General features: G+C 41.8%; 1 protein-coding gene across 1 annotated transcript; it reads left to right on the forward strand.

Annotated features, from left to right (window-relative positions):
* The first annotated feature begins 1,854 nt into the window (after positions 1-1,854).
* Positions 1,855-17,002, forward strand: VPS37B (VPS37B subunit of ESCRT-I). The gene is made up of 4 exons (XM_050906739.1): positions 1,855-1,959; positions 10,647-10,818; positions 11,469-11,551; positions 12,676-17,002. The coding sequence occupies exons 1-4, from the start codon at positions 1,855-1,857 to the stop codon at positions 13,174-13,176; spliced, it is 861 nt and encodes a 286-aa protein (XP_050762696.1). The 3' UTR covers positions 13,177-17,002.
* Positions 17,003-21,683: the final 4,681 nt, after the last annotated feature.

The following is a 21,683-nucleotide window of genomic DNA, read 5'->3' on the forward strand; positions in this document are numbered from 1 at the left end:
AGCAGCCGCGTGGCCAGGAAGCCTTCCTCTAGCAGTGTCATGTTGTTGGTCTTTATTACCTGTGGATAACAAGGACAGAGGGGGCTTTTGGGGGGGTGAGAAGCATGGAGAGCTGAGTTTAGTTATAGGACAAAAGAACAAACATAGAGCTGTCATGTCGTCATTCAGTTCTGCCGGGAAGTACTGGGTCACTTCCTGAATGTGACCGTAACATCATTACATTTTAATAACATTACATCAGAGATTGATTCAATTCACTATATTGATTTTTTTTTCCAGTTAGATCAAAAATGTCAACTCTAAAGGACAGTGACCACATGGCCATTCCTTACCCTGTTCCTTTGGCTCATGTGCTCGTTCTGGTTCTCTCTCTGGTGTTACACACACGGAAACAAGCACACCCATGCCCACGATCCCTTAGGTACAAAAAGCAGGCCAGGAAGGTGGTGCATGCCTAGAGATGCATACAACTTAGGCTATGTTAACACAATTAATTGTTTCCAGGCATAATTGTCTTTATCAGCTATGCTAACATCAGCAGTAATTGGGGAGCTACTGCTCCAAAGCGTTACCAGAGAGCGCCTAGTAAAGTGTTGGTGACTTAATAGATATAAATCAGAACAAAATGTAGCTATGATGTTTTAATTGATGCAGAGATTTTGCTACGTTACATTTCAAAAGTATTTAAATTCAGCATAAAATACAGTTTTGATAGATCATTTCTTGACCTTCACTCTTGAAAAAGAAAGTGCTGAAGACAGACAAAAAGACCTAGCGCCAAAGCTTGGCAAGATACAAGTTTTAGCTATTTTTAACCTAAATAGGTATTCAGCCTAGGCTTGAGAACAATAATGCAGCCACTCTTTTGAGATTTACTGTAGCCAAGCCCCAACCTGGTAAGGAAGTGTGAGTTAAAGAATTCTACTGATTTTCCTTCCTAATTTACAGATGTGCAATTATAAACAAAAGGAGAACAAGAGTGCCTACAATACTTCCAGGCAGAAGCATTGTAACTGGTTCTGTCTGTCTTGATGTGAAAGCTCAGAGCTCAGCTCTCCACGTAGCGCAGCGCAGAGGACAGAGTCCGCTCCTTGTGCCGGTCCGAGGCCTGCAGCGTAACCGTGACACGAAACCGCTGAGCCCCAACCATCCCTACGAGCCGTTTGACCTCTCGGCTCTTCCAGCAGCCGCCATCCCTCGGGACACCAAGGGCCTCGAGCACCGGGCAGCATCACATGAGCAAGGCAGACAAAGCATGCTCTGTGAGGGGCTCCGCCGGCCGACGCCGAGGCCCCGTGTCTTTAGGAAATGCCACTCGGCCTCTCTCAGCGGGCAGCCTTCCCTGGGCCAGCCACCGCCACCCTGGGGCCCTTCTCCTGCCCCGCTGCTCCGGCCAGGCCCAGGGACCTGGAGGCCTGGTGCGCTGTGACCTCATGGTGGGCTTCCTCTAACAGAGACCCTCACATGGGCTCTCCTATAGCCCTCCCCTCTCCCCACGGCCCGGCTCGCCCTGGGCGCTCCCGGATCCCCTCAGGCCACCCCGGCCTCATCCCCCGGGAGCTGCCCGCCACCCCCACGGCCACCCTCCTCGCCTCAGGCGCCGAGCCCCCCCCCCCCCCAACCCCCTTTGGTACCGTCCACCACCAGCGCTCCCCCCCACCCCACCCCTTGGTACGCCCCGCCCCGCGCGCTGCCGCCCCGCCCCCCCCAGCAGGGGGCGCCGAGGGCGGTGCCCACCCCGGGCCGGGGCGACACCGCCGCGGCACTTCCGGTTGGCAGCGGCGGCGGCGGCGGCGGCGGGAGCGGGAGCGGGGCCGGGGCCGGGGGAGCGGGGCCGGGCAGGGCCGGGCCGGGATGGCGCTGGACGTGCGGCGCCTGGAGGCGCTGAGCCTGCAGGAGCTCAGCGCGCTGCTGGACGACGAGGAGCAGCTACAGGACATGGCCCGCGAGATGGAAGAGGTGAGGGGCGCCCGCCCAGCCCCGCGGCCGGGCCGCGGCCTCCCCTCGGGCCGCCGCCCCACTCAGCCCGGGGCGCTGCCCGCGGGGCCTCGGGGCTCGCTGTCCCGCCGCCTGCGTTACCGCTTGCTATTTGGGGGGTGTTAATGACCGCCTCCCCCCCACACACCTCCGGTGCAGGTGACTCCCTCCTCCCGGCCCTGCTCGGGCAGCTCGGCGGTCACGGCTCCGCCATGGAGTGGCCGGTAAATAAGGAGCCCCTGTGCTGCGGGAATCGCTGCCAGCTCCTCTCCCTCCCCCTCTTCCTCCCGGCCTTTTGTTTGCTGGCCCTCGGTAAGGGTGGGGGGGGTGTCTATGCCCGAGCACTTCTCCCGAGCGCTGGGTGCCAGAGGAGGGGGGCTGAGGGCTCGCCGTGCAGAAAATGCCCGGTTTGTACTAAATTAGGAGACACTGACGGACCGGAGGTGGGATCAGTTTTTCCATTAATACAGCCCTTGTTTTGTGCCTTGGCCACGATGAAGGATTTTGTCAGGATGAAGTCGGTCCTATTTGTGGTCTCGATCTCAGCGCAACTTTGATTCAAAACAATATGAAAGAGATTTCTGTGTGCCCGAGTTAGTATGCTGGGCGCAGTGAAGGCTGTCAGGCTTTCTGGTGCTTGTTTTGCCTATTTGAAATGCCTTTGTCAGTGTCTTAGGCTCTAAGCCGTGCTTTTGGATCTATGCTTATTAAAACAAAATAGAAGCCTGTTTTCTTCCTGCTGCTGTGGTTGTCTTCTACTGATTTTTCTGTATGCCAGTGGACACTATGTATTACAGTTCTGATATGAGACTGTTCCAGGTTTACTTGACCACACATGTGTGTGAAAGACTCTAATTGTCTAGTCAGCTAACAACAAATAAGAGGAAACCATTTATATGAACTTTAGAAGAAATATATGTGCTGTACTTCTCTGGGTCTTGTATTTATTGGGGGTTTTTTTGGCTTTTGGTTTTTGTTTTTTTTAAATTAGGGGACAAAAGCCTCAGGAAAAATAAAAGTGGCAATATATTCCTGAGAAAGAAGCTTAGTTTATTAAGTAAAATCAATTATAATTGCTTTCCCTCAAACTAAGATTCCTGCCTTTTTGGTACTTCCAAGGAAATTGTTCTGGATCATCTCAAATCAAATTGTCAAAGTATTACAGATGAAGAGGCCCACTGAAGGTTGAGGCCCAAATAATAAGGTGTCCTAGAGAATTTACTTGCATTAGGCAACAATTTGTATTTTGAACTTTGTGTAAATAGATTTGCGTGAGGGGGGCAGGCATAATAGCTTTTCATATGAGCTTATATTTTGAGAAACGGCTGAAGAAACAGATACTGCTGTGATAAGTAAAACATGCAGAGATCTTAGAGGCACCGTGGTTTACTGGGGCGCAGGAGTACCCTTCTAGATCAAGACTAAATATTTAAGGAAAGTCAACAGGTTATAATGGGCTTAACTTTGTAAAGATATAAATGGGTGCAGTATTGCTGGTTTCAGCGTGACCTCTGACAAGGTACGTCAGCAGAAGACCTGGCTCAGTGGGCTCTTTTTATATTATTTATTTGTCAATACACACTTAAGACTGTAGGTCAGAAGTGACAGAAAACCTCATGACCTTAGTAGAAAGGATCCTCTCTCACTGCAGAACTAGACCATATTCTCAATTTGACCCTCCGGTTTTCCTCTTTCATTGGCAACAGAAGGCTTTTAAATTGTAGAGTAAAGTTCTCCAGGCCTGAGGGAATATTTTGTGGTGTTTGGAAAGTGTGGCTAGGTTTGAAGGTATTCAAGCTGTGTGGAAATATGGCTATGCTACTGTCTGGTATAATCCTCTTTTATTGTGCGTGGAGGCTTTTACTAGAGTCTGTTCAACTAGAAATGCATTTACCCACCTTGGAAGGAATTGGCCATGCTTGAATACTTCTTCCTCATTCTGGATTTGCCTCCACTGAATTGTTTACTGCTTGAGTTTGTGCTACTGGGTCCTGATTTTTTGCTGTGAAGTATGTGGCAGGAAGAGCGAGAGAGGGAAATCCTGAACGTTAAGGAGGAACCATGGTGACTTCACTGCTACTTGTGTAGGTATTCAGTTGTCAGTCCACGTGTATCTAGGTTGTCGGGTTATTCCAAAGTCCTTAGATTCCTAATTTCATTGTGGCAATGCAATTACATCATGATTCCTAAGTCAATTCTCTGAGGTCACTTGTATTTTCAGTGGCAAAGTTGGCTGAAGCTGATTATTCCGTAATTGAAAAAACCTTTGTTCTCCTTGTTGCAAGGGAAACCCAGCTCAAAACCCAATGTTTTGTTCACAAAGAGGAGGATTTGGAAAACCACTTGGCTTTCTTGCTAATAGCTAAAAATAGGCACCTTCCAGCCTTAAAGGGAATGTATTCCTGTGCAGCATTTGAGCAGGATTTGTATATGTCATTGTGGGGGTGTATCGCTGTCTCTGTGTGTGTGCTCATGCGCACATTCGTATTTTGCTGGGGTAACGTGCATATACAGTGTCCTTCACGCTGTATCCCCAGGTATGTGAAAATGTGGCATCAAAGAGCTAAGCTGCTGCTTTTTCTGTCTGTAAGGTTGTTTTTGAAGCCTCTGGGCTTTTAGCGCTTGAACAACGAACATCTTGTCTGATAGAAAGAGGAAGGAAGCCAATTGTCTGGTACTTCTAGTCTTTTAAAATTGAGGGGTTTTTTTATAATCCTTGAGGTTAATCTCTGTAGTACATCTACAGTATTCATCTTCATGAAATAAAAGTACATTGTTTATAAAAGTCAACCTCGGCATGATAACTCTAAACAGCATAGATGAGAGTATTTGTGACCTGACACTGATGGTAGCTCGATGGATTTCTCCTGTGAAAATGAGTTTTTATCTACTGGTACATCACTTTAGTAACAGTGCAACATTGTGTTACTGACTACTAAAGTTCTACTGCCAAAAAGTATTTGCTCTTCAAGACCTTAATTATATGAAATCGAGAAGTCAGAAATGTATTGCCTTCCTCTCATTCCAGGATTTCAGAGTACACTGGCAAGCACAGAATGGATTTTCAAGCATAGTCCTTTTCTCAAAAGCCAACTGAAAACATCGGGCAGTGCAGAAAGTCCAAGTTAAAACTATGTGAGTGCATGCCCAGATTTCTTGGATTCCCACTCCTGTCCTAAAACCACATTGTACAAGTGGTTATGTTCTTGTTTGCCAAACATGAAATTTAGTTACAAAGTTAGGAATTAGACTTGGTGACAACTGTAGGTTTTTCTCTTCCAGCTAAGCATCAAATGAGTAACCTGCCTGTGTCTGATGAGTGCAAATTGCAGTTCTGGGTGTCTCTTTCCTCTGCAGTAAATGTTTAGGAACTGCAACTTACCTTTTAACCTTTATTTTGTCATTTTTAAAGCTAATACATACATAATCAGAAGACCTAAATTTGTCAGATCTAATTATTTTGGAATATGTATTAATATTTATTACCGAACAGATGTTTTTAGAGAGTGTATTATCATTCACCAGGACTTGATGAAAAGCAGTCTTAAATCTTCTTCTGTAAAAGAAGTCTCTATTCTCCTACTCTGCACCTGCCAGCTCCTGTTTCAGGGGTTAATTTGACACTCCAAATGTGCAGCGTTATACTTCCGCAGTGTGACTGCATATTTCATTCCTAATTTACAAGTATGTGTAAGTGAAAGAGAGAAGGTGGGAATGATAAAGACTAGAGCAAGACCAGAGAAACCCAAAACTAACGTGGATGTATGCTATGTATAAAGCAATTAAAATGGTCCCACATAAAACTTCTTTTTATTTGTAGCTCCTTAAGAGACTTTTTCTTGAAAGTATGGAGAGACTACTTGCCGTGGTGCTTGCCAAAGCAAGCTTATAATTATAGCAGCACTTGATGGACTTTGTGGGTAGTTGGGATTTCAGTTCCTCAGACTGCGTCTCAGGAGGTATCTGGTCTGGAATTGTTCTTCTGGGAACACGCTTTTGGATGAACAGGAGTGACGTTTCTCAGAGACATTTTGCACAAATAACTCTTGCTGCAAACCATTATTTTGGAGTAAATGATAAACAGTAAAAGTATTGCTAAGCTAGTACTAGCTTCTGTTTTAATTTTATCCAGCATTTTTCTTCCTTTTTTAAAAGTGGGATGAAACGAAGCTGCAGTTGATGAAAGTAGTACAATCTCAATTCCCAAAGCTGTTGCTGCTGCCTGTTCTTGGAAGTGCTTATTAAATAAATCCTTGAGTGAAATTATTCATATTATTTCTGTTCAGGAAACTCACTTTTTAAGCATCTTAAGTTTTGAAGCACTGCATAAACCATGGTTTTTGTCTTTAATAACCTCTGTGTGTCCATGGCTTCCTTTTCTTGCAGCGCACACAGTTTGGTTTGAGTGGTCCACTCAGTGGTAACCAATGCTTCTGCCATTAAAATCCTTTTATAAGCAGCTCAGTGTCGTTGCCCCATTTGTCCCATTCAGAATTCATAGTGAGAGCTTAGCACTTAAAAAAAAAAAAAAGCATATGTCCTCTTTAATATTGTCCTGTCTCATTATGTCTCGTGATTCTGACTGGTATTTCTCATGTGTTTTCAGATTAATGTTTCCTGCCTGTTGAGGTGCTCATGACCTCAATAGTCTTGTTAGCAATTCTGCTAGAGTCGCATGCTGTTTGCTTAGTTCTCTTAATAACTTTTTTGCATTGCACTTCCAGTAGGCAGGTGAACATCTGATGCAGTAGCAGTTCCCTGCTAATACACATTTTTGTCACACAACATACCTGACAACAAAATAACTTCTGTGGGATTTATTCCTTCCTTGGCTATTGTCTTGGGCTTGTGGAAAGCTGTGAATGGATGCTGAAAGCATGCTTTGTGCTGCATTGATAATCTTAATAGACTGGTCATGCTGTACTGTGTCTTTGACCGTTGGATGATTTTGCAACTGGTTTTTTTTTTTGTTTTAAATTAGCGTTTTTTGAAAGTTTTTCTATAGGGCTTTTTAGGGCAACTTCATAGTGTTTGCTTTTGTGATTCTTTGAATTAACATCTAAATGCAGTGGAACAGTTGCAGAAAAGTTTATTACGTGGACCTTAACATCAGTGCCAGAGATAATTCTGGTTTGTAAAATTGTGGCTGTATTCAAGTTGCGTTGCTTTGGGATTATATCTGTTCTCTTTGTTGTGAAATAGAATTCACTCATTCCACAGACTTCAAACTTTTTTCAGTGACATGAAGCATTTAAATGTCCTGAACAGGTGGATGGGTCTTCACCAACTTCTCCTTAAGTTTCATTAAACATCATTCCTAAGTTTACCTTATATTTGAGGAACTGGTTCTTCTCATGGTTTTGAGTAAGATTCAATTTGAGTTTCTCATCTCTTCAAGTGTCCATTTTTCAAAGAAATTTGACACAGACTAATGCTGGAAGTGAAGACTTCAAGAGTGACACTTGAATTGAACATTAAATGTCAATCATGCTTTTTGCTCAACTTCTGTAGAAAAAATGTGCCCTTCTTAGAAGTGCTGTAATATGGAAGAAGTTGAGTCATTAAGTCTTGTGTAATTTCAAGCACTGTAACTTAAAGTGCAATTACAAATACCTTAACTTTTTTCAGTTTTAAAACAAGTATTTTTAAGACTTTCGCTTAAGTTTAGACTAGTCTATAATTGCTAGATATCAGATGCTAAGGACAGGAAAGGATGTCACTGCGTTAGATGTAGATAGGTCATAATACTGTTTTTTTTCTTATTTTTACAAGTCAGGTACATCATGTCATGCTGAGATTTATTCATCTTTCACATTTGAAATGATTTAAAAGTCAAGTTATTCAGAAAATCACTGTAGAAAGTTAGGCATTTGCTTCCTCCTTCCCCTCCCTAGTCCTGTTGAGAGACATTATGATACTTGAGGCAGGAGAGTTATTTGAAAGTAGTGTTTAAGAACACCACAAAAGCCTCATCTGACTTAAGGAAGCTTTTTCTGTTATTCTGTCTGTTTACCTGGAGTTCTTCCTTCTCCTCTTTGTTATATATGATTTCAGTAAAAGGTTTCTTTTTCTGGGATTTGTGCTCCTGAAAGGTTTATAGGTTTGTGTCCACTGGCTTTTTTCTCTCTGGAGGAAATGTACGTGTTCTTCATCCTGAAAAAAGATCAAAGTTCCCTCATAAAACTGGTCTTCCCAGACTGACTGCGCAACTGCTTTGAAATGAGAATATCAGCCTTACAAGCAGTGAAAATAGAATCACCAGATCCAATTGAAGTCCCTTGAAGGAAGTAGTTCGTTCATTAAAATGGTGAAAGAGGAGAGGCATCAGAAACCATGAATCTTTTTGCACGCACTCTTCTTTGGCTGGCACTTCAGAAGACAGCTAGTTAACAAAGTTTGTGGTGATGGCAGGTGATTTGGTAAGAAGCTGGATGCCAGTAATTAAGCTGTTAAATTGTGTGTGTTTAAGTTCCCTTCATAACTGTTAGAAAAAAATGTAAAATGGGGATTTAGGCTTTCTGAAATCAACAGTCTTAACAGCATTGGATCATATGAGAAGAAACAAATGGAAGCAAGCAGTTAATTTAAATTATTTTGCATTGGATTCAAAAGTGAGAAGAGAGGATTTTCTTTTTATTCTTGGACAGGATTCAAGTTGAACACAAGCATAGGGCTGGAAGCTTGTTTAGGCTTGATGTGAGAATCTCGAGAAGACAAAACAGTATCGCAAGTACAGTTTCTCCAATTTTCACTATTTGGAATAGAATTTTATTTTGATTGGTGTAGAATTTAGGACTCAGCATTATCCTTGACTTGATTGTTTTAAGTGGTTTAGGAAGAACAGGGTGAAAGAGAGTAAAACTTTGGTAATTGAAGAGCAATATCTGGGGACAAAGATGTGTTTAAGTAAGAATGAGCCAACTTTGAATTTAGCAGATTAAAGTAGTGTATAAATATTTCAAAAGGAAGTAATTGCTTTCAAAGACACTGTTGCTACGCTTGGAAAATATTTTTACCCAATGCACCCAGTTTTGTGCTCAGACTGCCAAGAACACCTGAATTCTCATCCTGTCCTTTTCTGGGGCATTTAAATAGCTCATCTGGGTTTCCGCTTTTCCTGTTTGAGGTGTGGCTCTCCTATATCCACCCATGAGTTTGAAAGGAAGAAACGCTGTACTCTTCGTGTTTGCACCGAATTCAGTGCAACTGTCCGTAAATAAGATCTGTTATAGCTAAACAGGGATGATGTGGGCTAGAAGGGGCATATTCATGTGGGAGGTCACAAAAAGTGTACCAAACCTTTCATTGATTTTGAAGGCAGCTTAATAGAATCAGTCTGTTGTGCCATGGGAAAACTATCCCACTTGTTGATTTGGACTGAAAATCTGAAATCGGATCCTTTGAGTTTGGGGTTTTTTTTTCCTTTTGATGTCTGAATATTTTAATGAATCTACTGTGGCATCCAGGGCAGACTTCCCCAAACACTCAGCTCTCCCAAAGCTCGTGAAGACTCTTGATAAAATCGCATGCATGCGTGTGTATGAGCAAACTCAGAATCTTGCCGAATCTTGGTTTTGTGAGAGTTGTCATTTGTTCTTTAGGAATAATGTCTTCAGGCTAGGATATGTTAAGCAGAAGGATTAAACTGAAAAACAAGCTTTTGGCCTTAATCCAGGATTGATTTAACATAGTTGGGGAAGAATATTCTGGAGAAGGAACAGTAATGATGCAGTCCTTGTCTTTTGCATTTTAATAAGATAAGGGATGACATTCTTCTGCAGTCTTATTGCATCTTACTGCTGGGATTCAAAGATTTTTTAAGAGCAACTGTTGCTTTATCTGTCAACATTCATCATGGGGGATTAGTAAGGGTGGTGTGTGAGGTGGGGATGAAGAAGCATCTGTGTTAAATCATGAGTAAAAATTCATACAAAGCACCTTCAGGTAGCAGGACGTGAATGTAAAAATCTGATCTCACAAAGCTGTGACAGCCAACAGGTCAGACCTCACATAAATTTGTGACAAGAATGAGAAGAAACTCAGGTGACGTAAACTGCACTCCTCTGCCACTTAGCTGAAATGTCTAAGTGAGTGCCCCAAAACTGGTTTCTACACAGTAACCGCTACCGTGCCGCCGAAACGTGCCTCTTGCAGGCAGTTCAGCGCAGCAGGAGCCCGGTTCCTGTTCTGAGCAGACAAAAGCTGTTCTGCCTGCAGGAGCGTTCACGGGCACCTCTGCCCCCGCTCAAAAGGAGAGGGGTTCTTCGAGTCCTTTCGCACAACACAAACTCTTTGAGTAATTATCATTTCCAGCTTGGAGAAGAAAACTGTTTAATGAGCTCTCTGCTGCATGTGGAAAAAAATGGGCAGGGAAGTGACTTCAGGTCAGTATTAATTCCTGTTCAGAAAGCGATTCATTCACAGGTGCTCATAGCTGAAAGAAGAGATCCTTATTCTCAGGGCAATTCCTCTGAAGGTCTTTGCCCCATGAGCTTCAACAGTCCATTGTCGTTTTAGATAATTTCAACATGCTGTTTGCGACATAGACCTTCTTATTCCTTCTAGATGACACTCTAGTAAAATAGTGTATTAGTAGAGCATATTGCCTAAATAACCATTAGCCTTGCTTAATATTTTCACTGTCATTTCATGCGCTTTTTTATTTCCAGGCCCAAAATGTTCAACACAGCAAGGACATGACTCTTGCCAGCAACCGCAGTCTGGCAGAAGGCAATCTTTTGTACCAGCCAAAGTTGGAGTCTTTGAAATCAAATTTGACTGAAAAATATCGAGAGCTGCAAGTTCTTTTTGAAGCATACCAGATAAAGAAAACAAAACTAGGTAACGTTTTCTGTTGGCAATTATGATTTGCTGTTTTCTAAGTGAATGTAAATCTGTTGCACGTTTTTTGTTTGGTTTTTGGTGTCTCATTTTTAGCTGTGTGAATTAGGGTACAAAATGGAATGTCATTCTTGTGTAGTTCTGAAATAGATCATGCTTCTAATGATTTATTAAGTATCTGTTACACCTAGTAACAGATACTGTGGAGTCTTTCTATTGCTGTGTAGTTACCTACCTATTGTTGACCTACTCTTCTCTAAATGATCAAATTCATTTACCTTGCTAAAAAGCAAAACATAATTTGAATTTTCAGTGATTGATCATAAATCAAACAGAATATTGCGTTTAACTTTCTCATTTCATACTGAATTATGAAGTATTGTACATCTGATACTGCATTTGCTGAAGTGCTTTGTCTTTCAATATTATAAATATATCATTGTAATTAAATTTCAGCTTTTAGCACTTTGACAATATTCCTAAACTATTTAATATATTTTCTTACTGTAGATCATCCTGTCTAGAGCAATGGAGTCTGCTAGTTGTACATATGTACCTTAGAAGTTTTTATGCTTGCTGAGGCTGTATGGCTTCAGCTAGAAGTCACTTAGAGCCAGCTGTCATTTGCTGTTCTTTTTGTGCCATTACAGACAGACAATCCAGTAATGCTTCACTGGAGACACTGCTAGCGCTGCTTCAGACAGAGGGGGCTAAGATTGAGGAAGACACAGAGGTAATGACAGTACACTTCAATTCTGCCACTTATACCCGTTACCGAAGACTTCCAATGTACATAGCTGCAGTGCAGTGTTGAACATGTAGTAGACTAAAGGGATATTTTTAAGAATATGGTCTGGTCTTTGCTTTGAACTTCAGTGAACAGCTATTTGGTTTCAGCGAGAATTTTTTTATCTGAGTAATTTTTTACTCTTAACATCTTTGAAGTTTGAGAGAAAACGCTCCTTTTCAGAAAAGAAAGCCAAACACTCTTAGTTCCTTGACGTTGCCTTCAAACTCATAGCGTATAAATGTGGGATATTTCTTTTAATGGTGTTTGCCTGGTTTATGTATTAATCCATTACAAATGTCAGTTAGTAACCTAAGGAAAAACTCTGCCTGCATTGTTTTTTCTCCAGCATTTCCAGTGAAATATTCCATTATGATTTCAGCGTATCTGTCTAGGTGCCAGTGGTCACCACTCACTGCGATACAAGTGCTTGAAGGGTGGTCTATTTTCAGAATAATGCAAGTGTTTGGTTTTGTTTGCTGATTTGCCTGTAGGACATTTTCTGTAACTTTATCAGGGGGAAAAATCTGCTTATTGGCCTTGAGTTGTGATCACAAAAAGACATTCCTAGGACAAGTTGAATTTTGTGATTATATGTATGGTCACCTCTCTTAATTATTAAACACCATTTACCCAAAGCCACAAGTAAGCGTGAATATTAAACCTGTCTTAGCAATAATCTACCTCTCTGTACTGAGTCTTGCAGAGTTCTCAGTGTTTCTGTTGGCATTACAAGCAGTACTGAGCTGTAATTCAGCTTAGCTGTCAATCTGGAAAGCTGTTGAACTTGATTAGTTCCCATCTCTGATGATCAGGGGAATGTTCAGAGCTAGATTCAGATGTTCTTACTGCTGTTGCTTCAGTATAAATTTAAGCAAAAATGATATTTAACTCCCAGTGCTTCTGAGTAATAACTAACTCAAAATTCTGCTCAGAATTCTTAGTATGCCAGTCATCTTCCATATGCAAGCTGGAAAATCACAGGCAAAATTATGCTATTTTTAGGATATAAGCCATTTAGATTCTCTTGCAGTATGCTGTTTTCTAAGAGATTGTTCTGTATTTGACAGAATATGGCAGAAAAATTTCTTGATGGTGAAATACCACTGGATTCCTTCATTGATGAGTACCAGAGCAAGCGTAAACTGGCTCACCTGCGACGTGTAAAAATTGAGAAGCTCCAAGAAATGGTGCTGAAGGGACAGAGACTTCCGCAGGTTCAGCCGCAGGCTCAGCCGAGGGCACCCGAGACAACACCAGCACCTCAAGATTCCTACACTTCGGATGCAAACACTCCTCCTTCGGTTGTGCCCCGACGAATACCACCCCCTCCACCTTCCGCAGTCCCAGCAGGACGCTTTCCTACTCCGTTTACTGCAGCCATGGGTTCAGGACCAGCTCTTTCTTATCCAGGTGCTCCGTATCCTCCTCTCCCCCCTCGACCAGGAGTTCAGTCTGCAAGTCAAATGCCACATCCAGGATACCCATCTCAGTTTGTACCACAGTATCCTCCAGCTCTTCCCCAAAGACCACCTCGCCTTCCGCCACATCCTGGCTTTATCCTCCAGTGAATATTTTGGTGCGCCTAACTTATGTATTGGTGCTTATATTTCCTTTTTCTCCCCATCAGAGACTTAATGTAGGCAATGGAAAGCCTCTGTTTTTTGCACAATGGAGTACAAAATTCGAGCTGTGGCACAGAGGTTTGCAATTGCGTTTGGTAAATGTGATTATTTTTGTTTTCAAATATCAGTGACAACAAGGTTTTTCTAGGAAGGTGATAGGGTCTAAATTTTGTAAATCCATCAAATTGTGAAACAACGTACAGTGGATTTCCTGACATTACAAATCGAATCACGCTCTGAATTCTTTAGTGATGGTAAATCAGCATCCTCTTCTGTTCTGATGTATTCCCATTGCAGCTGGATGTATGTGTGGCAAACTGGGAGCTATTTGTCTCGCTAAAGAATTCTCTATCAGTGCCGGTGTTTGGATAGTAACAACCATATCTGAATACTGGGCAAAGAGTTGCAATGGACCGCATCAGCATCCTTTGCAGTGTGCCCAGACAATGGCATTCGTGGCCAGGTGCACAACATTTTCAGAGCTTGCTGAGCTGAAACTCTTGTCAGAAAATGTTGTATGGTTTTTAGACAGTAAAAGTTACAAGTGTTTCATTTCTACATTTCAGTTGTTACCTTAGACTTTTCACAATAAAAGTACACACCCCTCCCACTCCTAAATAGCTTGATATCCTGAAAGTCCTGGTCTCTTGAAATTAAACTAAACTGTTTGTAGAGCCAGTTTAGAGTTTTATAGAAACTTACCAGGCATTTCTATTTCCTTGCCTATTAAGACTCTTTCTTCTTTTCCACACCTCGGATGCAGAAGTGATTTTTTTACACAGGTGCTTAGCTTTTGATATCATGTGATTCCAGGAATCTAGGCAGGGTATTTTCTTAATCAAATACTGGGTTTTCACATCATGTAATTGCCCACTTGAAGCTCCACAATTTCATTTTATCCCTCGAACTCAAGCAAAAACTTGCTTGGCCGAACTATTTTTAACTTTCCCTTTTCCTTTAGTTTTGCAGTTTTTGGCATGCGTATCTATCTGGAATTTGCAGTTAACGTTTCTCTGCAAGCAGGCAAAACAGAAAAGCTTTTTGAACTCCATGGTGGCTGTTTGCATCTTACATAATCCGTTCTTGACTTCTAATGCCACTGGAGGGGGAGGCTTTTTAGGGCAGCTCAGATTTCACTCTCAATGTGACTCTTGAAGCCTAAGGTGCAGACACATGCTGGTATTTTAGTCTAGCATTGGGGGAGGCAAATCTTAACACTTGTTGCTTGCGCAGAATGTGTCCATAAATTCATTATCCATTTCTCACATCCACAAACAACTTTGAACTAATTCACGGTAATTTAAGAAACTCACAGTCCAGAATCTGTCGTAGCCCCTGCATTATTTCAAAACATTTTCCTATCATTGTCCTGGAATGCACTACATTGTTTGGAAGTGTGTACTACAAACAGCATCAGTCAAAATAGAATATCTATTTTTTTTTTCTTTACGTAAGGCCCTTGACTGTCCCTTAATCATTTCCTCTGGAGTGTGGTGGTTGCTAGCAAATACTAATCTGAAATTAAGCTCATAACAGGAAGCTCTCTATTCTGAAAATACGGTTATTTGGCTTGTTTTGCCTTCTGAAGACAAAGGGCAGAAGGTTGGTCAGTGTTATTGGCATCTGAACCAATTCCCCAGTGTAAGTCTGGAAAGTTTCTACAGATGGGGGATTTTGTGAAGCAGTGTGCATTGGATTTGTTTGCAAAGTGTGTTTTTTCTATAATCTAGTGATGGTACAGGATGTGTTTGGTTTGTTTTTTTTTAAATAGTGTAATATCTTTTCTTGGTATTATTTTCTCACTGAAGCTTCGTATAGGCATGGTTAATTATGACTCGTTTCAAAGTAATTTTGCTGTGCTATTAGTGCTGGTATTTGGATGGCAGCTGTTGTATCTGAATGCTAAACATAAGTCTGCTGTAGAAATGATTTGTGTCCTAGAAAGAATTAAAGTGGGTGGGGGCTACCAGGGTGGTGTCTGAGTACAGAACTTTGTACTTTGAGCCTGCTACACAAAAACTCTAAAACACTCTCAAATTAGTTTTGCTAACATTTAATAAAAACAACCAGGTATATTTTACACTTATCAAGTGCCAACTTTTTTTCCGAGGGTTGAAAATCCTCAGAAGTGATGGAGGTGATAGATAAGTGTATTGTGAATTTGCACTGCGTTTTATGTATCTAACTTTATTGGTATTAGTAGTCCAAAAATATTTTTACTACTTGTTAAATTTTCTGTCTTTTGGTAACTTTTGTGATAACATGACCTTTCAGGGATACTTTATCTAGAAACAAACTCTTGTGCAAACGAAATACAGACAAAGCTAATGCAATTTTTCTGTCTGAAAGCAAAACAATGCATTATTGCATATGCATGTGGCTGATGTGCCTTAGGATCACTACTTGTGATTGTAATACTAGGATATTAGCATTTTTATCATTTGAATGGCCATTGCTTAACTCTAAGGGCTCTTCAAGAGCACTTTCTTTTACAAAAAACTCGCCCTCATACTTCAGAAAAAACAAAGGCTGTATCTGCTATTTGTAAGCTTATAGTTGCCTTCACTGATGGATAGGTTTGAACATAGATAATGTAACTAATGTGATGTTTCAGTTATAGCAATCTCATAACTGAAATCCAGCTGCTCATGGAAAACATTTTGCCATTAATTGTGTGTGTGCGCACAAACTGTAAATATATACTTGACTGCTGGTAATGTTTAAGGGTAAAGGAGAAAGATGACTGTGGAAAGCTGTTTAAATCCTTTCAGAAACAAACGCTACAAAACACTAACCTGAATGAGTCGGGCAAGAGATATGTTGGTGCTTTTGATCTATTGGCCTTCGACAGCTTCTCCTGTTCTCTTATAGCTAATAAATAAATTCTGCTATGGCTAGGATGTTTAGAATCATACTAATTTGCACTGTTTATAAGATAGTGAGATTAAAATGCCATAGGCAAGCTGAGAGTTGAGAGGAGGTGGCTCAGTATGCTTGCCAAAATATATATATATATTATAATGTTGTCTTGAGGATTTTTAATGTCTGCTGCAAATAGCATATACTTCCCCAAAGCAATTGGAGCGGAGAAAAATCTTTTAAATATGTGTAACACGGCTTTAGAGTGTTGGTAGCGTTGAAAATGCTCTCTTTGGATGGCATGACTTTTGCCAGTCTTTTGTATGCAGTTTTGTAAGTTATGACTAATTCAATTGTATGTGGTTAGGTTGTTTGATGATCAGCATTGAATGGTTCGAACTCAAGGATGAGTTTCACTGCACTTCAGTGCTGTCTCCTAGAGGAAGCGGAGTCAGTTGTTCTAGCACAGCTGGTCCACACAGGTCACCTTTGTACCAGTGACCCTGGAGGGACTATATAGAAAATAAACTTTCACGTGATGCCAGGAGGCAAAGCCCTGGGCACAGTCCGGTCATGGGTAACCGTTATGTTTAGTGCCCCAACTTCCACAACCTCAGTCTCGACCTCTTTTGGGACTTCTCTCCCCTCTCAAACTGGAATAATGACTTAGATACAGAGCTCAAATCGACAATTCCTTTAGTCGGAATATAGAGCTGCTTGGCAGACGTTGAGTTCAGAGGAGGTAGAGTCGTCGTGCACCTGAACAGTTCCTCTGTGTAATCCTGGACAGTCTAATAAAGGGGCAATTTTATATGCCTAGCAAGTTGTGAAACGTACAGTGGATTTGTTTGCATAATAAGTCTTTCTGTAATCTACTGTGGTCTGATTTTAAATAAAATAGCATATCTCTCTTGGTGTTGTGTTCCTATTATGGCTTCATTTAACCACGGTGGAGTTATGTTAATGTTTTTCAATACTAATGGTGGTTCTTATGTAGCAACATAAAAACAGTTGTAGGTGAATGTAGAACATAACATTTGCAAGAAAATAACTTTAATTATTAATAGTAAATCTGTTGGCCATGTTTTTAGTGACTGGATATAGCGAGTCCATTTTGTACGTAGCTGATACAGGATAGGTATGCTCAGAGTAGATTCTGCACGTTGTAATCATGGCAACGAGGTAGGTGGGCTGTCTTGCCAGGTAGAATCCCTTCACTTTTGTTTTAGTTTCCTACAATTAGTTGGAATAGTGGAAGTGTCAGAATCTTCACCTGGAAAAGCTGAAGGAAGGGAAAAAGCCACTTTTATTTGTTAAAAGAGGAAAAACTTATGTTTCAGCCAAGACAAGTTAGGAGAAATGAGTCAACCAAAGTTATTTAGGAATATGAGTCAGAGGGCAGAAAAGACCTGATGTAATTTTCTGTGATATCTGTCGCTTTAGTAGCAATGTGAAATAGAAGTCCTCCTGCAGAATAACTGATAATATATGGAAGAAAATCCCTTTTTTAATTGTTTCTTGATGCGTTCCATTTGTGGCTACGGAGATTTGATAACCTTCTGCTGATGCAGAAATAGGAAACTACAGATGAGGAAAACTTGCTCTGCTGACTCAGTGCTGGTGGGCGAGGGAAGAGGATGGTGTTATGTAAAAGCTGCAGTGCTTTAACTCGGCTCTTCTAAGAATTGGGAGCAACGCCCGTGTTTTGCAGCTTGAAGAAGGTGCATGCAAAACTTCATGAAGTGCCTGTTCTGAAACGGGTTCGGTTGGCCCTTGCCCGTGGCTCACGTGCACCAGGAGATCCGTTCTGGGTGGGATCGTTCCCTGCGCGAAGGAGAGGTCACCCACCACGGTCAGACCTTGCCGGGTAGGGGACTCGCATGTCAGTTGTGTAATGAGTAACAAAAAAAGCAAAGTAACACAAAAAAGGCAAGTGGTGTGTCAGTGATACACTGGCAGTATTTCACGTGGTCTTGACTTGGCCCTTCTCTTTGGAAGCTGGCTTCGGAGGCCCTGCAAGCACACGCTGGTCCTTCAGTAGCACTTGTTCCTGTAATTTGAGTCCTCTTCTGGTTGTATATTAATCAGCCCTGATACAAGTCTTCTCCAGGTCTGTCTGTTCACCTCTCTGAGGCTTTGTCACTAGAAACAAGACTTGTTGCTTTGAGTTCTTCTGAGAGATTTTTTGTCTCAACAAGTTTTAGAGAAGCCTTATTGAGACTCTGGTGCCCCAGCTGACATCTTGTCCCTAAAGCAGGCTGTCCCTGGGCACCCTACGGTGGGCTCTCAACCTCACCTGAAGCCAAATCTCCGTTTTTCTCCTTACGTGCAGGACAAATCGCAGGCTGCTGAGGCTGGAAGACTTGCTAGTGCATACCTTGAACCCTGGATCCTGCTGTAAGCTGAAGGCTATCTTTTAGTACTACTTACTATCTCCAACCTGTTCAAGGGTGCTTTTTCTGCACTCTCGTAGATGAGTAGGAATTATTTTTTCCTTCAAAGCTAAAAATGTTTCCTCTCACCACATAAGCTAATTCCACACCTTGCTACGTGCCCTTAAAGTTGCACATTATTCTAGCAACGGCTGCTCGGGATGGGCTAGTTTCTGAGAGATTCATTAGTCTTGAAAGAAGCTGGCTGCATCCTGTAGAGGATGGGAGGTGACGAAGTGGCTGCAGTTCTCGGCACTGGAACGAGACCACGGGGTTGAGGAGAACGTGCTGATAGTGGAGAAATGTGGAAATGTAATAATGTCCTTTGGGCTGGTGTGTGTGCTAGTTGTCTCGCTACCAGACGTGATAGATGGTTTGTAAGGGGAATGAATACCATCTTTGTATTTTTCTGTTTTGATTTAAACTTGCATACTTATGAGGCATTTGTTAAATGATTGTATTAGCCGGTATTTCTGTATTTCCCAAGTCATTTTTCTGATTGGGCTATTCAGGAAACACTGTCACTGAAAATAGTACTGCCCAGATGCATGTAACTTGTGCCTTAGTCACCGCTACTGGCAGGTTAGGCACAGAAGGGGAATAACCTGCCTTGCAAATGGGTGGCTGCTGTTCACAGCTTTGATTAAGGGCTCTTAAAAACATACTTTTACAGAAGCTTTTTTTTTACCTGACTTCCTAGAGCATGTAACAGCAGTGTTTTCTATTCGTGTGCTCCATTTCAATGGGGTTTTTTTTTCCCCAATGATCTGAGAGACACTTGTGTTTTGTAAACTTTGCTCTCTATAGCAATGCCATTACTGAACTTCAGCTGCTTTGTGTGCTCGTGTTCAAACTAATTTGTGGTTACTGGAGATTTGGCTGCTGAGGGAGCCAAAGGGTGGGGAAAGGAGGGCTTTGATAACGGGCTGTTTGAAAGCTACTTCAAGAAAAATAAATTGTACTGTACTAACCTCAGTGGAAGGGAGCAGAATGTAATATTTCACAACTTTTGCTTGGTTATTTTCCATTGCTTTTGTTACAGGTACTGAGTAAAGTTTGTTCTCGGTAGCACATCATGTTAAACATCTTCCTCTCTCCACAGATACTATAATGGTATTTAAAAGTCATTAGCAAATTGGATCCTGTACAGCAGGATGTCTTGATGGAGTCTCAAAATAAACCTTTGCATATACAGTTTGCAGTTGTGATTTTTTTGTTGGCTACAAATAGCAAATGCTTTCCAAAAAGTATAGGAGTTAAGAAAATCTTAGACTGGACAGTAAGTGTAATTTTGGTATAGAAATTACTTTAGCACATCGGTTACACTTTAAGTGGCCTTTGGAGCTTGTTTTTATTTTGGCTGATATTTTTTGAGACTTTGTATGTGCTGGCCTGGGTTGTTGCACCTGTAGCCTCTGTAAGTATCCATTTCAGTAAATCATAGTGAAACAGCAGTGGTGTTAAACAAGTTACATTTACCCACAGCATCATTCTTAAAGCCACGTTTTACTTTATTTTTGAATTCTTTAAACTTTAAATATAGCTGTGGCTAGACTTACTTATGGGAGTGAGATTTTAAAAGTTAGCATTCTTGATTAATCAGTATTTCCATTATGAAATGTAATGTTGTGAGTGGTTAGGGTGACGTCAGTCTCCCAGCAAATATAGCTTTATCACTATCTATAAATAGACTGCGAGCTATTGCAGAAAGTGCTTCCTTGTACCAAGAGAAAAGGTTTCTGAGAGAAACGAAACTCAGTATGGAGCTGGCCACAGTTGCTGCTGTATCTCGATAGACATTGTCACTCGATGTGACGGCAGTCACCTGAGGGACACAGCTGGGTAACCCTCTCCCAGCTCTCCTCCACTGCTGTAGATAAGAGGTTCTCCGTAGCTTCATGGAAAAGCTGAGGAGGATGTAAATCTACGGGTTGGAGATGATCTCGATAAAACTTGCAGGATTAGACCAGCTGCTTGCCTTGCCCAGTAACACCAGTATTAACACCAAAGCCTTTTAATGTGGAATGCACTTTATACATACAGTTGGTTGGGAAATGAGAACTGTCGCTTGCTACGCTGCCCGTAGTAGTTGCTCATAAAACTGTGAAGTCTGTTTTGTGACGTGTAACCTCAGAAATCTTAAGTCATCATGAGACTGCTATGTAACTGAAATATGTAATACCTTATAAATGTGTTTTCTTGAGATACAGCAACTTATAATTCTAGCTAACTGCTTTACAGCCTATTGTTAATCATAGGAATGAAAAGTCACATTTTTTACTGTGGCTTGTATGAAATTTGATTGTAATAGTTTGGGGGGGGGTCATAAGGAATTGGATGAAAATGTTCGTTCTAGACTTTTTCAAAAGGACCCTCACAAATCTCCTCTTAAATACAAGGGAGCTGTGTTCACCCTGTCATGGGCGTTCTTGCTGAGCTCCAGCTACTTCAGTCTTACCCTTTCACGGGTGCATCCAACTTGGACCAAGAGGTGCAGTGACACTTGGCCCTGCAGATACTCCCAGTTTATCACAGAATAAACAAAACCTGCATTTCTCGCAGGCGTGTGCCAATGGTCACACATGAGGCTGCAGGTAACAGCTGCCCTGGCTGGAAGCGGGAAGGCAGCATTGATCCTGCACCCAGGCTGCTGCGGCTGGATTGCTTTTTATTTAAGCTACTTATTTTCAGTAAAGCTGCCGGTCACCCTGGCTGCCAGCGAGAGCCGTGTGGTGATCATATGCGGCAGAGATTAACGTCCTACTCTGCCTTAGCGAGCTGCTTGTGCTGGGCAGGGGGCTGGTCTTGCCATAGTGCTGCAGCCATGCTGACACACAACTGCATGAATATATACAGCTACACGCACGCACGCACGCACATAAATGTGGGGGTTTTTGGGGGGGGGTTGTAAATAATATATATGCAGACATGTGTATGTAACAAGAGATGCACACACATATAGCCACGCACACACATATAGCCATACACACACACACACAGGACTAGACATATAATGTGTATCTATATATATGCATACATACACACATATGCCTAGCTACATATAGACATGATGCTATACAGCTACATCTAGATCTAGAGCAATACATACATATAGATTAGATACACATGTATAGCGCTACATAGGTGTGGCTATAAAATACA

The sequence above is a fragment of the Gymnogyps californianus genome, chromosome 16, assembly GCF_018139145.2.
Source record: "Gymnogyps californianus isolate 813 chromosome 16, ASM1813914v2, whole genome shotgun sequence".
In the NCBI taxonomy this organism is placed as follows: domain Eukaryota; kingdom Metazoa; phylum Chordata; class Aves; order Accipitriformes; family Cathartidae; genus Gymnogyps; species Gymnogyps californianus.

Coding starts and splice junctions, on each gene's coding strand:
- VPS37B (XM_050906739.1), top strand. CDS start 1,855: ATGGCGCTGGACGTGCGGCGCCTGGAGGCGCTGAGCCTGCAGGAGCTC. Junction 1,960..10,646: donor TGGCCCGCGAGATGGAAGAG/GTGAGGGGCGCC, acceptor TTTTATTTCCAG/GCCCAAAATGTTCAACACAG. Junction 11,552..12,675: donor AGATTGAGGAAGACACAGAG/GTAATGACAGTA, acceptor TGTATTTGACAG/AATATGGCAGAAAAATTTCT.